This window comes from Passer montanus, unplaced genomic scaffold (assembly GCF_014805655.1).
Source record: "Passer montanus isolate IOZ18808 unplaced genomic scaffold, ASM1480565v1 scaffold170, whole genome shotgun sequence".
NCBI classification, from domain to species: domain Eukaryota; kingdom Metazoa; phylum Chordata; class Aves; order Passeriformes; family Passeridae; genus Passer; species Passer montanus.
This window is the reverse complement of record NW_024364271.1, coordinates 173,674-191,448: the sequence shown is the minus strand read 5'-3', so window position 1 is coordinate 191,448 and position 17,775 is coordinate 173,674. Positions and strand designations below refer to the sequence as shown.

The 17,775-nt window shown below is 37.4% G+C and overlaps 1 protein-coding gene across 4 annotated transcripts in view; it reads left to right on the top strand.

Annotated features, from left to right (window-relative positions):
- LOC120499956 (ras-related protein Rab-10-like) overlaps positions 1–17,775 on the top strand; it is a 30,902-nt gene that overhangs the window by 11,494 nt on the left and 1,633 nt on the right. Inside the window, exons 4-6 of one of the 4 annotated variants that reach the window (XM_039704251.1) lie at positions 4,918–5,007; positions 9,868–9,969; positions 10,334–11,240. In XM_039704251.1, the coding sequence (XP_039560185.1) occupies positions 4,918–5,007; positions 9,868–9,969; positions 10,334–10,447 (306 nt within the window). In that variant the 3' untranslated portion in view covers positions 10,448–11,240. Of the gene's footprint in view, positions 1–4,917; positions 5,008–9,867; positions 9,970–10,260; positions 11,241–17,775 lie in introns of those variants that run through there. The other 3 variants (XM_039704249.1, XM_039704248.1, XM_039704250.1) reach the window with 3 other exon arrangements.

Here is a 17,775-nt window from a genome sequence, read left to right as displayed (position 1 = left end):
AAAATTTGAATTCAGAACTAGAGGAAACTAAGTAACATAACTGTACTTTTTAAAAGCTTGTGAGAAAAATATGCACAGATTAATATTTTAGGACATTACTGGCAAGTCCAATATAGGCATATTGGATTTGTAATGCATTCATTAGGAGCATGATAATTGCAGGAAGATAACTTTAGAACCTGAAACCATTCTTTATTTGTAGAATTGCAGGTTATGTCCAATTTATTAAAGTGTTCTTCCTGCTGACATGGCTTTAAGCTACTGTATGCACCTGTTCTGAAAGGCTAATGCTGCTTGGCCTTTGAAAACTAAACAAATACAAGCAGCTGTGTACCAAATCATTTTGCAGAAAACATTTTTTTTCCAGAGTGTTTTGAGCAAGATTCCAACTAACACTGTCAAAAGGTTCCTCACAATACAGTGGTTCAAATGCTCAAATAGTTACCCAGAGAGTCACTTAAAGGTGGCACTTAAAACTCCATTCAACAAGGCCTTGAGCAACCTGACCTGATTTTGAAGTTGGCCTATCTTTGACTGGAAGACTACACCAGCTGATTTCCAGAAGTCCTTGCCAACTAAATCACTCCAATATTCATACGTGGCATCTGGGTCTCCAGAAATGGTTGACATAGATGGTAGGTCTTAATTTACTTCTAAATATCTTGTATTTGTTTTAATTGTGCCAGTCTTCTGATGTGGCCATCAAGGTGGCAATACCAGCTGCTAACAATTATCTCTGTGCTGGAAATTGTCTGCCATCACAGAATTTTCTGCATGGAGAAGATAATTTTCTTTTCTTGAGCAAGTCTTGGTGATGGTAGTTTAGTGGTTTTTAATACATTAACTTTCTATTTGTCCTACCTGAAGAACTGGCCCATCAACCAGGAGGGATAAGAACTGTATTGTTGAGTTGCTGTCATTTCTGCATAGTGCCCTCTTTTGGTGTGGTTCCTCTGGTGCATTTGGGAGACTAGACTGCCTTTCAGCATCATCTTAAAGAAAAGCAGCACAGCAAACTTCTTTACAAGTGCAAATTAGTTTGACTTGAAACTCTTCTCAGTTTTTCTTCCTTGGGTGGGAAAGCTTGATGTCAAAAGATCAGATTGTCCCAGTTCATAGATAGGTTTGTCATTATGGCTCTGATTAAAACTTAAAATTCTTGCTTTTGTCATTTTATTAAATTGGTTTGTCTGTAGTCCTAGGTTGGCTTTGGGATAAATTGGTTTATATCTACTGCATTCTAAATTTACTGGTAAACAAATAAATTTGATCATTCATTTGTTTCCACTGAAGTCCTGGACACCAGGCATTTGTAATTGAGGTCATAAGGTGGCACTTACAAAAATATGTGGAAAGAGAACATGTTTGGCAGTCCTAATATGAACACTGCCCACGTGATGCTTTCAAATAGACTCTGAGGACAATCTATTTCTAACAAATTGTTCTTCAGTACTACAAAGGGTAGGTTTCTAGTGTCATTGTCTAATCAGTAATAAGAAGAAGATTCCCAGTTTTGTGGCCTTCTCCAGCTCTGCCTTCATCTTGATGTTTGACCATGTACATCTTCAAATGAAAAGCTACATTTCTTTCTCAAATACAGACTGTTTAAGAATTCCCATAGTTTTTTTATCAGCTGTGGGTTCTCAGTTTCACTCTTTGGACCTACAAACAAAATTCTGTTGCTTTTCAAACTGTAATTAATGAGTAATCAATGTCTCAGCTACACCCTGGAGATGTGGTGAAGAGACAAGGTGGTGTTCTGGAAGATGTACCCTGGGATAGGTAGCTTTATATGAGGACTCTGGGCGAGCTCATAATCATCATGGGGAGTTTGTTGCGGGGAAGGTTGGGATCATTCTTGGTAGGTCTGTGTTCACCATTTAAGAAGTGAAGGGATAGTTTCTTTCAATAGTCTGTAAGTATAGATACGATGTAGTTTTCTCATAGAAAAGATGTCTGCTACTTTTCATACTCACATGAATTCACAGCACTTCTGGAAAATAAAAACTATAGGGAAAAAAAATACCTAACATTTGAAAAAAAACCCCACCCAAATCCCCAAACAAATTACATACAAAAGGGATGAGCAAGATATTTTTACTTTTGCATTTTTGATTTCTGTTAATAGACTCATAGTAAGCTGTGTATTTCCCTGGCTGGGTGGACATTAAGCAGTGGGGTGAAGGGCACGGGTGGGTGGCCCCTATCAGTAGCGTGCTACAGAAACTGTGGTACTGTGATGTGAGTGTCCAGTGTTCCGAGTCCAGGATGTGGCACCGCTGAGTTTGAGGCTCTGCTGCTGCTCCCTCCCGTGGCCACTGCTCAGAGCAGCCTGGCTCCTGCTGCTGCCACATCCAGCTGCCTGAGAACCCAGTGGAAGAAAAACCCTTCTGCCAAAACCTGGTGACTCCAAGTTGTGCCAAACACTTGAAAAGACTTGGTCTGTGTCAGTAAATGTTTTGGCTCCATTTTTTTCAGAGAAATACAATGATGATGTTTTCCTTTTCAAAATAAAGTAGTGTAGGTATTCTTCAGGTTCAGATTATATTCATTTTCACCTTCAGTAAAATGTGAACTTCAAAATGTTAAAATGCAAAGAAAAACTGAGATAATGAACCAAAAATTGGCATTTTGAGATACCAGAGTAAAACTTCATCTGGAAAAAAAAATATTTCTGCCTTGATGAAATTGATGATTTTGAATAGTACTTTCCCATAATATGGGGGGAAAATGTTTCCTGAGTCTATGAGCTTACTCAGTGCTGACTTGCATAATAGGATTTTAACTGTAAAATAACCTTCATCTTTTTAGCTATAGATTTTGCATTTGGAAAGCTTATTCCTGAGCTATAAATAATGGAGCATGAAAATATACAGCAAGCTTTTGGAAGCACTGAAAAGCCATCTTTTTGACCAGTTGAAATCAGTGTACCCGTGCAATTTTTATGCCAGCTGAGCACATGGTCAAACTATGTCCTAGTTGTATTGACTTAATTTTTTAAGACATCATACATAATCAGTTTTCAGAATGTAAAATTGACATCATTTTGACTAACAATTTTCAGTTTTCTAAATGCATGAAACTGCAAGATACCATCTTTAAAAAAGGAGAACTATAAGTGCTTTGGTGGAGGATCCAGACAAAGTGAAAATACATTAATGCATTATATTGATATAGAAATAGTAGTTATTTGCAGAAGTAAATACTTTGTGATTGGTAGTACTATTGAATACTTGCTAAAAGGCCTGGTACCTCAGACCTTATTTAAATGTTATTATTGTTTGAAACTGCTTAGAAAGAACATTCCTACTGCAAAAACTGGTGCTGTTAATACAGAAATGAAGTTACAGAATGAATTTAGTTGGTTTGTGCATGCAGTATGCAAGTATTTCCCTCTAGATTTTAACTTCACAGTGAAGTTAAATGTCACTTGTAAAACCTTCATCAACCTTCAGTATTCTTCGAAATTAAAGGTTGATTACATAATGACATTTAATTGTCTATTTACCCTATTTTGGGACTGATATATGTGGTTTTATGTAGGAGAGCCACTGATCTAAATGAGTGAAGCTTCAATGCATTCTGAAACAGCCAATGTTTTGGTCTGTTAATCCAGGTTACAATAATTCATTATTTTAGGCCTCTATTTTGTACTATTATGTAGTTTACTTCATGTTAATAAACTGTGGGTATGAAATAAGTCTAGATGACTCTAAGAGGAGAATGGATTAAGAAAAAAGAAATAGTGTTCCTTAATATTTAATTGTGCCTACTGATGAAAACTTCAAATTGTTTTAGAAGTAGAAATAGACTAAAAATAGTGTTCTCTCATCCTTTAATGAATAGAGGTTTTTCTCTGAATGGTTGTGATGGATTTTGACTTATGGCAAAGTTACAAAAGTTAAGCATTTAACAGAGATCGGAGATTTCATCAAAGTCCCTATAGAGAGATCTGCAGCCTGAGACCAGGCTTTTTGAATCATCAGGGAAGCTGTGGGAGCATGTACCTCCAGAATAAAAACCGTGGCATCAGACTGCAGTAGCTTCAGTTGTTTGTAGATTGAGAGCCTCAGCGTCTTCCATTCAAGCACCAAAAGCAGTTTTAAATATTATGGTTTGCACAATGAATGTCAGTTTTCAAATTCCACGTGCTGTTGCAGAATTATTCCCTTTCCTTGTCATTATTCCAGTCACGTATAGTTACAATGACTTATCTTAAAATAACACTGATGTAAAAAACCCAGTGCATTTCACAGTCATCATGCAGGTGAGTGGATTAGAGGAACAGAGAAGGAGACAAGGTCAAAAAGGTAGATTTTTCTTCCTTTTGAAATCAATGAGGTTTTTAAATTTTACTTCATTAAAATCTATTGCCTTCTTCCTAGTATCTTGGAATAATCAGACTTTTATGTTGAGTTTGAACACTTTGAAAGTAATTTTACTGTCTCTGTGCAAAAGTGAAGTACAGAGAGGTGCTCTTTCAGGTGCAGCAAATTTCTTTCCTTTTACTTGTGAGTGCTGGATGTAGAGCAGAGTCATATGCTAATCCATGAATCTATTACTTTTAGTAGGCCAGTGTCTGTGAATTCAGGACATTTCCAGTCACTTTAAAGCCTCAAGCTGGAGCATTCATCAGAAGATGGTGCCCATGCACCATATACTTTATACTTTACAAAAGAGGTTGGAAATTATACATGGCACTTCCAAGTAACTTTTTTCTGCTCTTTGCATTCTTGCTGTTTTCCTCCAAATCGCAGTAGCTGGTGGAAAATATTTGCACAGATGAAGGTCATGAGACAATTTAGCCTTTACTTTTAAGGAAATGGAGTGCTGAAGGTTAGTGTGAGCTGAAGGTGAAGGGCTTTTGTTGTTTGCCTTTTTCTTACTTGATATTTATTAATGCTGGTTCTCTTTTAGAAAGCAGGTGATGAAGTGGACGTAATACTGTTGGGCAACAAGTGTGATAAGGAGTCAGAACGGGTAGTTCCAAAACAGAAAGGAGAAAAGGTATCTTTAGTACTTTCTTCGGGTCCTCCTGAGTTTCTTAGACTGTGATTGAGCTGTTAAACTGGAAATGGTAAAAAGCTCCTGAATTCCAAAAATCCTGCTAGGACTTGGCTCTAGAAGAACAGTTGTGAAGTTCTAGAGTGCTAGAAAGACATTAAGTAATCCCGTGCTGATCTCTTCACAATGCCAATTTTTCTTTTAAAGGCTAAAATGTACTTTAAAAGTTTTAGTGTTAAACCAGAAATCTTATACAGACTGCATTTTCAGAGTACTGTTGTATTGTAGAATATTAAAATGAAATACAGTCTGCATAATTTTTCTAATACCACCCAGTGGTATTTTCTAATACCCAGTGGTATTTTTGCTACAGTCTGACTACAGAGAACTATTCTGGCAGCCTGTGCAAAGTGATTTGCATTGTCTCTTGAATAGCCTTAAATAAGACTGGACAAATACTGAACATCCAACTCCCCAAAACTGTCTATGTCATGTATAGTTGACTCTACTGCAGTAGAGTTTCTAGCTGCTGATCATGGGTGGCGGAAGAACTTACTGAGTGGGGAGTGCTATTCTAAAGGGAATGGCAAAAAGTGTCTCACTGAGAGCCAGTGAGGAAATTTAGAAGCCATGCTATGGTAGAAGAAATTGGGATAATTATTAAATATTGCAGGACAGTGTGTCCTATATGCCAGCAAATTTTGCTACTGCAAACTGTATGCATCTGTTCTCTGGAACTTGGAATTAGCCCTCCTGTTATGCTTTCAGGCATGGTGAGTCGAGCAGGATGCCTCATGTTTAAAGAAAAACACACTGATAGCTTCTTGCCAATTGTATAATCCCAGATCAGGAAACTCTAAAAAAATAACATCACCTTTTGGACAGCATTACACTCCTGAGAGTTCATAGTTCACATGCAAGATGCCTTCAGTGTTAATGTACCATATCTGTGTACAAGGAGAAAGGTTGCTGAAAAATACATGCAGTCTCACACAAAGGATGCACTGTCAGAAACCTAGAGAGTCACTGGATGCATGTGCACCAGAGGGCAGTAGTAGGGTTTTGCTTAGTGTATTAACCATGACATTTTTTGACTTCTGGGTTCTTAACCATGCAACCAAAATTCCTCTTAATGTAGTATTTTTTTTTTCAGAAAGAAATCATTATCCCAGTGAGTCTGCTTTCTAGATTTCGTCTGTCTTTTGAGTGAAGGCAACTCTTCTGTTATACTATTTCTTCTTTTAATATGATTTACAAGTGCTAAAGGATCTGATTGAATGTGCTGGGGAAAGATTATGTTAGCAAAGAGAGAGAGAGACAGTAATTGTCCTCTCACTCTAAAGAAGAAAACATCCTAATTAAGAGGGGAAAACAGTTTGATTCTAACATTGACAAATAATAATTTGTAGTTACATATTTTGTATTACCCTGATAAAATGAGCTTTAAGTGTTGTTCTGTTCAGTTCTTGCACAGAAGAACTCCAAGTTCCCTGGGAATCTCATCATGTATATTGTTATTTCTGTAAAAACCTGTTATAACTGAGTGGCTGTCATGTATAATTTCATTTCAGTTTAATGCTGAGAAATTTTTTGTTGTTTCTTTTTGTCCAAAATCATGTAATAATTTATTTTGTACAAATGTATGTAATTGTGATCACTCAGAAATTGAGATATTTAATTTTAACAGTATGAAGTATAATTTTCTTGTATTAATTGTTTCTTATTCACTTAGATAACAGTTCTAACTCAACCTTCTTGGGCTTCTCTGTTCACCTCCCAATATGATTATCTTTTTAATTGAAAGATAAAAATGCTGAAGGTTATATGAATTGGTAGAATGTGGCTGATTTTCTCCTATCAAATCTTTCTTAACAGGAAAAGCCAAGTAAAATCTTCTTCCTTTTTTTTTTTTTTTTTTTGCTTTTGCTGTCTTCATAGCTGAAGCTGATTTATAGTTTCAAAGCTGATTTTTCACACGTAATAGAACTCTGCACAGTTTTGGAATATTTCAGACATATCTCTCTGATTCAGCACTAAGAAATCATACCAGCACTTTGCTAGGAAGTAGTATTAGCATTACTTATTTTATTGTTGTTGGTAAGATACAAGCTTATTTCACACAAGCTCTCCAAATTGTTATCACGGATATTATAAAATATCATTTCTCAGTAGCATAATTCCCACAGGTTTGTAAATGTATTTAGGTATTTTATTTGTGGATCTATTCAAGATGCTCCCAAAGGATAAAAAGAAAAAGTAGTTATTTGAATACGCTTTTCTATTGTCTTTTGGAGAGGGGGTAGCCAAATACATGTTCATACATTCAACTGCTTTACCACTGGACCAGTGGGGCTTTTTGCACTGAGCTACGTTTTTGGAGGACTTGCTTGCCACAGAGTTTAGTAGTATGCAGGGTAAAGTTTAAAAACACATACATTAATCTTCTGTGACCAATATTATGCACATATAGAGAGAATGGGGGTGCATTGATAAATGTAGTGGGCAATGTAGTAACATGATACAGAGAAGGCTCAAGTATTCAAGGCTTTTTTGATTTGATTTGATTTTTCTTTTTTTTGGTCTTCACAAATGGAGCTTGCTCCCATGTCTCTGCAGGTCCCTGCTTGGTTTGGGAAGGAGCAGGTCAGCCAGCAGTGGGAAAGCTTTGGATTAGAAATTCCTTAGGAAAGTTGGATGTGCCCATAGACATGATGAAGTTCTCCCAGTTGTGCTGAAAGAGCTGATCATTGTGATTTGAGCCACTGTCAATCAACTCTGAAAAATCATGGTGGTTGGAAGAGATTCTCCCTTTTAATGCCATGATGTGTCTGTTAAAAAAGGCAAGGAAGAAGGTTGAGGGAACTATAGGCAGTCAGCCTTGCCTCAGTCTCATTGTTCGGCAACTTCATTGGTGATTTGGCTGATGATAGAAGGAGATTTGCATGCGACATGAAATTTAGGGGTGTGACTGGCACACCACATGGGAGGACACCAATTCTGTGGGACCTTGATAAACTTGGGAACTGGGCCAGGGGAAACATCGTGAAGTTCATGAAGTGCAAAGATTTGCACCTGTGGTAGAATAATCCAAGGCATGAGTCACTGCCCTGCCACAAAAGACTCATGAGTTACAATGAACACCCGCTTGAATATAAGTCAGCGGTGTTCCCTCATGGCTTTAAAGGTGTTGGGCTGCCTTAGAAGGATAATGGATGGTGGATCTGGGGAAATTATTACCCCCTTACTTAGTGCTGACAAGGCCACATGGAATAATTTGTCCAGCTTTGGCTCTCCCATTTCAAGAAGGGTGTTGAGAAACTGGTTGAGTGCTGGTCCAGCAGACAGCTATAAAAAGGTGAATGGGATCTAGTACTGGTATTCCATGAGGAGAGGGAGTTGGGTAAAGTGCAAGCTAAGGAGCAGTTAATGCTCTACAGCAACTGAAGTGGCATTAAAGGAAAGACAGAAATGGACTCTCTTCAGTAGAGACAGACAATAAACAGATGGGTGGCAGACGCAAATCTTGTCCTGGGAGGTTCAGGTTGGAGTTGAGGAGAGCCAGTTGCACTAGAACATTGATGTAGCCATGGGAGAGGGTCCCATAAAGGCTACAGAATCTCCATCACTGGTGGATTTCAAGACTTCTGTAAGCAAAGCCACTGCTGACCCAGTATTGCGTGGGCAGTAGCCTCATTTCAAGTCGGGTTGTCTTTCAAAAATATTTCTGCAATTCCACGATTAAAAGGGTTGGTTTGTGTTCATCAAAGTTTGTACATAGGTAACTTCTAGGAACATGTTGCATGATACAAGGAAGAAAAAGGGCATTTAATAGTAGCTTCTGTGTACTTTATAATCAGCAAGACAGTAGTTCTCTGTACTTTATTAGCCCAGTATTCTTTTATTGCTTGTCTTTTTCTTTATGAACCCTTATGCATCATTGTTTTGTACTGGCAATAGTTGAATGATCTTAACTTTGTGTAACAAGTTGCTGCAGTACCAAAAACAGTTCACGGCAGTCCACTGAGTTTCAGAACGCCTTATGAAGTGGTCTCTGGCTAATGAATCAGTTAGATCTCATCTTTATTTTCAGAACTACAATTTCTTGTAGCATTTTGGAAAGGAAACCATTTTGCTTACTTTGTTGGTTTTTTTTTTACCTCTAGTGTAATCTTTATTATATTTTGACTAAAACTCTGAAGTCTGAATATTGTGTATATATATTGTGTTGGGGTTTTTTAATTCATGCCAACATAACTCAAAGCTGTCTGTAATGGAAATACACTGGAAATAAGACAACAGGAGTAAATTAAAGAAAATCAACCAATGTAAAGTCTATGCTGCACATCTAAGTATTTTCTCTCTTTGCCTTTTACCATAATATCATTTTACATACATATGTTTTCTTTGCTTGCCTGTTATCTCTGTGCTTCTCTCTGTCTAACATAAAGGAACATCTCTTTTTTATATTTCATCCTGCTACTTTTCTTTAACAGTTCTTGTCATATTTTTGTCTGCAGCCACTCCATTAGTTTCCTCTAAATAATTGCTTAGGAGACAGTTCATTTTCCAAATAAATCAAAACACTGAGAACAGACCCACTGGATTTTATTCTTGTTATTTGCAAGTAAAGATTGGTTAAAAAAGCTGTTTCGAAAACAGACAAATTTAAGAAGAATGTTTTGAAAGATACCTGAAATTTATAAACTGAGGATGAATATAAAGTACTTTACTGAGCAGTCATGTACTTAATTAGTGTTTTTGTAGTGTTAGCAGTCAGAACACCTTCATATTGCTTGCTACTAGTATTAGGAACCGGTTTTTACATGAAGAGTGTTCATCCCATTTCCTACATTTGTTTTTCAGCTTGCTTGGGAATACGGAATGCCATTTTTTGAGACCAGTGCTAAAGAAAACGTGAACATTGAGCATGCATTCTCAGTCTTGACTAAGGAAATCCTGGAAAAGGTAGGGTTCTTTTACAAGGAGAAAGAAAATGGGAGATTTTTCTTGACAGATTGGGTAAACAAGGTTGTATCTACAGAATAGTTTAAGCAAAACACAGCTGATGCTGTTTTTGCATTATGGAGTCAGTATTTTGGGGGGATCCTGTAGCTGAGGCATACAAAGGAGTGGGTGAGAAGAATTGTGGGAGAAGAGAAAAACAGAAGAGGTGAGCAAGTACAATGCAGTTCAGAGAGAAAGTGGAAATTCGGGAAGACTGCATTTGTGGATTTATTTCCCATACTTTCCTTTAAGGGAGTGGTTAACAGCTCCTGAGTAGCTCCACTTCTGTGACAGGAAGATTCCTTTCTCCTCTGGGTTTCTGCAGAGTGTGCATACAGTGAAGATTCCGCATGATGATGGAATCAGTGGAGCTTTTATGTTCAGCAATCAAATGTTTTATCCAAGGTTCATGGCTGTTTGTTTGGTTGATTTACACTAGTGCTTTTGAAGTTACCAGGGCCTAAAGATTTTAGTTAATTAGTGGTAGAATCAATATTGTATCTCTCAGAATCAGCATCTCTCTAACTTCAGTGTGTTGGCTTAAAGGTCCTTACTCTTCAAAGTTGCAATTCTTTTGTAGGACTGAATTATTGTTCATTAGCTCTGAAAATGTTTTGCATTGCAATTTATTTTTAGGCAGCAGAATATTATTTTAGACTTTAATAGATGTTCTTCATGCAATGTATTATCACTGCCATTCATCACCAATATTAGTTATACAAAACTAACCTTCCACTCCAAATACTCTTCAAGTCATAATAAAGATAAATGAGCAAAATTACTGACAAAGTCACAAGTAGCAGTGTTTTGATTAAGTAGCCATGGGGGTGGTCAGAATAACAGCTCAGGGTTGGACTGCTTCTAAATTGGGGTCCTGTCATACTACATAGTAACACAAGTTGTAGTTGGTAATTTTGGGAGAGGAAAAAAAAAGGCAAAAAAATAATTTCATTACTTTGACATGAAAGTGAAGCTCAGCAACTGAACAGTCAAATGTTGTTTAGAACAGGAGGATAATGGCAGGCCCTTGAGTTACTGAGCTTGTTGGAAAAAAGTCTCAAGTAAAATAACTCTGATTTTGTTGTAAATGAAAAAGGCATTGTCTACTGTAAATAGAGAATATATTGTCAGTATGAAACATGAAAACTACAAAACAATAGCTATGATAATAACTGCTGCAAAGACAAATATGTGTGAAGTGAGCATTTCTGCAGAATGTTTGGATGATATCTAAGAAAATTCTCTGAACGTGCAGAAATGATGTTTGGGTATTTTTCACATTAAGATTGTTGACACTTACTTTACGGTAAGTGAAACTTCAGTATTCCTACTCACCTTCATGAAAATTCATGGGGTTTGTAGTGTGGACATGGCAAAAAAATTCAAACCACGTTGAACATGTTACACTGCTGCTTGGTTTTAATTAGAACTGCTTTGAACAGCTCTGCATGTATGTGTGTTTGGAAAATGTGCCCATGAGAATTTGTCATATTTGTCTGTAGTAACATTTCACCTTAGCTAAAAATATTTGGAATCCTGATGAGGCATCATGTACCATTACTTTGGTGTGTAATTTGCCATTTTTAGTAAAATGCATTTGTTGATTTAAACAAGAACCCCTTTAGCCCAATTGGTTTTACCACTGGCCTGATAAAGAGTTTGCTAGGAAAAAAAAATCTACCATACAGTTTCATCATGGTTTTCAGGTTCGACAAAATAATTTGCCTGTTCACAAAACTGTGAAATCTGAATGTACTACTTGAATTTTAACTTCCTCCAACTGATGAAATTTTGGAGAATGGAAAATGCAGTAGGAAGTGTGACTAGTAGCTGTGAAAAATGACATGATAGATGCCAGTCTGAGATAATTTCAGTCATACATCCATTTGGTAGTGGTGAAATACGTATTTGCTGATTGTAAAAAGGAGATACAGCTTTGCATAGTGTTTTGGCCCAAGGCACCTATGCCTGGAGATATCAGGCCTCCCTGCCCTCTGCAATGGACCATCTGTCCCAGACTGATGAGATGCTTCAGTGGAAGCACATCATTGCTTTCCCAGTCCCACAGAAGAAAGGAACTCCCCAGGACAGTCTATTATGGCCACGCTTTTGAGAAGGGCCGTTTACTCAGAGATAAGATAAATAAGCAGGGTAGGCTGGCAGGCAGTAGTCCATCCTCAGATGCATTGCAGTAGGCTGTATTAATCTGAGGAAATCTAGGACTTTTTATGTACATTCTTGCTTGCCATCTACTGTGGACATGTCCTTAGTAACTTCATTTACACAAAGTGCTCCTGTAGGTGGGGAAGATTGATGTCCAGAGTTATAGAGCTCACACAGAAGTACTAAACTTCTTGATTATTTCAAAAATTAGAGCAGGTTGTGGTTCAGTGGTGGGTTGGGGGGAAAAACATATTAAAAAGTTTCATATTAAAGACATTTAAACAATGCAAAACAAAAAAGCACAAGTGTTTCAGTGTATTGTCACTATTTTGTACTGTGGTTTCCCATCTCTTTTTGCAGTCTTGTAGTTGGCTTAAGGGAGAGAGAACACTTCTGTGTCCCAGTCATCTGGATAACTAAACTACTGCTTGACCTTTCAGATACTTTTCATCTCAGCCATTCTATGCTGGGTCTTGCTCCTGCAGCTCTAATTTACATGGGTAGTCTTATTAAAAGCATCAGATGTTTTTTTTGAGATGTTTTTTTGCTTACATTGGTAATACCTAAGGAGTCATGCCATATTTCTGGGAACTCACAATTTTCAAACCAATCAGTTAATAATAACTGAATGGACAGGAGTTTTAACTTCCTCTGACTGACGAGTTTTTGGAGAAGGGCAATCATAACCAATTTGATTATATTTGAAAGGCTGCAGTGAAATAAATGTTAATGACATAGATTATTCCAGGAGTTTGCTTAGACATGTTGACAAATAACAATATTTTATTTATACACAAGTCTCATGAATATCAGATATGCCTAAACCTGTTCATTAATAGATGACAGCTGTTCTTTGACAATGCTTCTGGTTGCCAGTGAACTATTTGGACTTGTGAGTCAGTCCTCTAAAAACAACCAAAACCAAAAAAATACCACCCAGAATGCAGTTAGCATTTGCTCTTTTGTGGTCTTGGTTTCATACCTGGCAAGCAGTAGTGTTCTCAAGTAGGTTTTAAAAAAAATATTACAAGCCTTTGTATATGTCCTTTTGGGTGTGATTGTTGGTATTTTTCTAAACTAGGTTCGGGAGAGAACGCCATTAAAAAAAAACAAAAAGAAGAATGAAGTTACCACCTTTTTCTGAAAACTGCAATAAAACTAACCAAAACTTATATTCTGTCTACCTCCCAAGAGTGATTGACTACTAAGACTATTTAAATCATATTAAATAAACATATATCTCCTGAGTAGAGAGCAGTGAAAATCCATTTAAGACCTTGCCCTGTGCTGTTGAGAGTAACATTTAATGTTTAACAGCTGGATGTCATTTGAGATGAACATTCAGAAGTAGCAGGCCTCAATTTTGCCCTTCCTTCATTTTTTTACACTTTCCTATGGCAACAATATTGTTGAGATTATGCTGTGTTTTTTATTCCTTTACTCTTAAAGTACCTTTGGAACTTGTTAGCTGATTTTAAACAAATTTGACTGATCAAACTGAAAGATAATTAAGTTCCTGAGTAGTTCCTTGAAAATAAGGTGAGAGGCAGAGTACTCTGAAGAAGGAAAGTCTCCAGCATTAGTTCATAGAATATTTCAGTCTCTCACTACACAGAGAGACTGAAAAATGCTTCGACCAGATACTCCAGCTGGAGCTTGCATCACAGATATCAAATTTAATTCACTTCAAGACCTAAATCCATAGGAAATCAGATTTCATTATTGCTGAGGTTCATGGAATTGTTAGTTTGTCTAAAGTTCCCTGTGTCTCCAGCAGTGCATACTCAATGTTTCTTTATTACCCTTAGTCATGCATGGAGCCCCAGGCTTTATTTGCCCTTTATTTATCTTGTACTGACCACAGAATAATAATTCCTTCAAGAGCTTTTTCATAATGCTTGTACTGCTGTACTTTAGATCCATTGTAGATTTTTATCTCCTAAACTTTCTTAGTAACATTAGGTATATTCAGCATTGCACATGTGGGAACAGAGGTACAGAGATTAAAGCAAAGAGGATAAATGGTACCAACTCACTTAGTTCTGGTGCAATGTAAGGCAAAATTTAACTACGCTATCTTATTTAATTTTTTGGCCAGATATTGAATGAGCCAGATATTTTTCTGGAAACAGCAGCATATAATTAGGTCATGTAAATCAAAACTTAATCACATCATCTGTATATAGGGGATGAGACTCATCTTAGCATGCAATCATAGCCAGCTAAAATTTGCATGACTGGTCTGGTTGTCTGGAATAATTTCTATTCAATGGAAGAAGATGAGTCTTTAGGATAAAATTGTGTTTTGGAGGTGCCTTTCTCCCTCCATTGATTATGGAGGCCTCCATATCTCAGCCTATGATTCAAATTTCATATGATTCAAATTGAATAAATTCAAGTCCAGGAGAAAAAAAGAAAGTTACAGGTGTGGCTTACTTCTGGCATTTGCTTCTACAGGATATTGACTTTGAAGATATTATTGCTGTCTTAAATAGAGTTTTTATGATGCAACTATATTAAACATGACCTAGATGATCTGTAGGGTTGAGGAACCTCACAGGAGATCCCCACTTGTCTTCTCAAGTCTGTGAATAACTAATTGCAGGACAACATTGTTACAGTCTACTTGGTAGTAACAGGAGAGGGAGATAGAGCCCCACGCTTTGCCAGTGGGTTAAATGTTTCAGACATGGTGGAATAGCAGGCTTTGGGAGCAAGACCTTCATCAACATTTCTTGAGGAATGCAGTCAGCAGTTAGATCATGCTTTGCCAGACCTTGTATCCTCCTTTCCTGCTCCTGTACCTGTTCCCACAGTGATTGTCTTCCCTGCTAATATATCCCTAGCCCTTGCTTTATACTGCTTGTGCCACGTCCAGCCCATTGTGATTGTGAGACTACTCTCTTGCATGTTGAACAGGTAATTTGAATTCCAGAATATGGGGAAAATACATAAAAAGTGTCAGGACAATTAATAACTGAGCTCTCTCTAATGGCAGGTCAGGCACTAAAGTCACGTGGGACTTAATTTCATGAAGTTCTCTGCCAGTCTTTGTCAACTGTCACTGTTAAATATAAACAAAATTATTGCAGTAATTAAGTAGGATCATTTTTTAATAAGAGTAAAAATCCTCACATTTAAAGAAGTTATAAGTAATGGTAACCTTAGTTCCAGTCTCTTCTGTTTGTTTCTCCAAAGCTTCTAATTTTTCAGCAAGCACTCCAGGTCCAACTTTGACTGGGAACATGATATGGATAAAGCAAAATCCTGTCACTCTTTCAAACTCACAATGAGCCCCACCTTCAAAATAACTTAACCAGTACCAAAATACCAAAAACTGGTGCTAGAGAAGGTGGATCCACCATTAACCTGAGTAGGTTTTCAGCAAGGAATGGGCAGCTGAGCTTAATGACGATTTATATATTTACTCCATTAGAAACCATTCAGAGAGGTTGTTGGGCTTTTTTTCATTACATTTTCCTTTGTATTCTGCCCTAGCTTTCATGCCTTGATTAAAAAAAAAAAAAAAAGATAACTGAGCCATCTCATCACAATTCCTCTGTCTAGGTATCTGTCACTTGCCAGTGATACAATTTCTGCTTAGAAGTGGGAAGGAGAGACAGCCAGAAGGGGAGTTTTAAGCAGGAAGTTTAAAACTGGCTTGTAGGGATGCCTGCCAGTTAGGTGAGACATGTCTGCTGTGCTATTTAACAGGAAAAACTAGTATTTAATAGCAGGAAGTTTCAACATCTTACTGAAATCACTGCAGGGTACAGAGGCATCTGTGTCTGTGGCGGCATTTTCAAATCCTCACTTTGCCCAAGATACTGAAGTGGAAACTCCACCTTCTTGGTACCATTTTGGTTTTTCTCACCTTTTCACAGTTTTTTGCTGTTTGTTGGCTGACTTGTGAGGCAGTGAGTTATAAACAGCTGAGCTGAAATGTGAGCTGGAAGTGTTAGTGTTCATGTGAGCCCTGGAGGAGGAATGCCGCCCGCCTTGTTCTCACAGGTGGGAGAGATTTGCATACCTCCCTGCTGTAATTTTGGGAGAGGGGGTGCCCCACCTCTCCCAAGGCTTGGCTGAGGCTGAGCACTGCGTGGGATTGCCCAAATCCGATCATTGCTTCAGCACTTTATGCGGGACTTGTAGTATCTCTTTAGATTGTGAATGCGCACTTTTTAAATATGTGTGCAGGACATTTGCTTAAACAGAACCCAGGCCCTTATTTACTTCACAAAGGCCCCATATGGAACAGTCTTACAAAGTGAAGTAATTAGTAGTCCTCAACTTTTAAATGAATTTTAAAATGCCTGTTCTTTATTTGTGGAGTGGTGGTTCTTGTCTGTCTGTCCTGGCTAGTTCGTAAATGAACTAACAAATAATGATTTTAGAGATTATAAGAACTGTTGCATTATCAAATATGTTTCATCATTCTTAATCACTTAACAGTACTGAGGATCTTTGCCAAGGATATATGAAGAGCTTACTTACCATCTAAAAGTAGTATTGAGTAGTAAAATAGTAAGGATGCAAATAAGTATCCTAAGTGTTTAAGGAAATGTAAGTTTCTCTCCTTTGACTGGAAGCATGAAGTTTGATGTTGAAGTATAATCTGCAACATCTTCAAATTACCTATTTCCTCTAAGTAAGTGAAACTTGAATTCTGAAACTGTTCAAACAGGGATTTTTCTAGAGCACTTTTACCACCTAAAGTGATTGTTTTCTCCAGAAAAAGCAGGGGTGAGACAAAACCTGTTTAGTTGATGTTCACAACAATCAATGCTCAGTGTTATTTCTTGGTCTCTATTGAGTTGAAATTCAATTTCTTACTGTACCATTATCTTCCAAAGCTTTTATATTCCCCTCAGAATCTTATCTGTAAACCAGAGTGGTATCTTGTTTCTTGAGATGACAAGGTTATGTTTGTGTCATTTTGATTCTGCCTTGCTCCCTTTTTTAAAAAGGTCTTAATACTTTTAATTTACTGAATATGCTTGCAGACTACCAAATACTGTCTCTGCCTAGCAGAAATCGTAATAGCTAATGCCTGTACCTCCCACAACTGTGTAAAAAGTTAAAACTAATCAGAAGCTATAAAGCTGCATGTTGGTATTTGTGGGAATTCTCAAGGGTAATAAAAATGCTATGTCTTTTGGTCCTTCCCACTCAAAAAAATAAATTCAGGAAAAAAAAACAAACCAAACAAACAACCCCAAGTAAAAGTGCACCTGCTGTATGTCTTCATTCTGTGGGGAATTCATTATGACAAGAATTCATTATGAATTCTAATTCATAATTTCTAAAATCAGTAAGCAACAGTCTTCAGATATTCTAGTCAGTAGACTAGATGGTATTTGCTAATAATTTTACTGATGACAGCTTCAGCATCCACCCTGGGGTTTAGACACCACAATACATTTCCTGCCCTCTGCTCCTTCCTCTATCCATCACTTTTGATCCCTTCCCAGATGTTTCATGTTCTCCCCCAGCACCACGCACTGTGGAAGCCTCCCTGGGTCCCTGCAGCCTCAGGGAGGAATGAGCTCAGCCACTTGCTTTGTGGGGATGGCTCTGGCACAGTGCAGCCAGTATTCTAGAAGA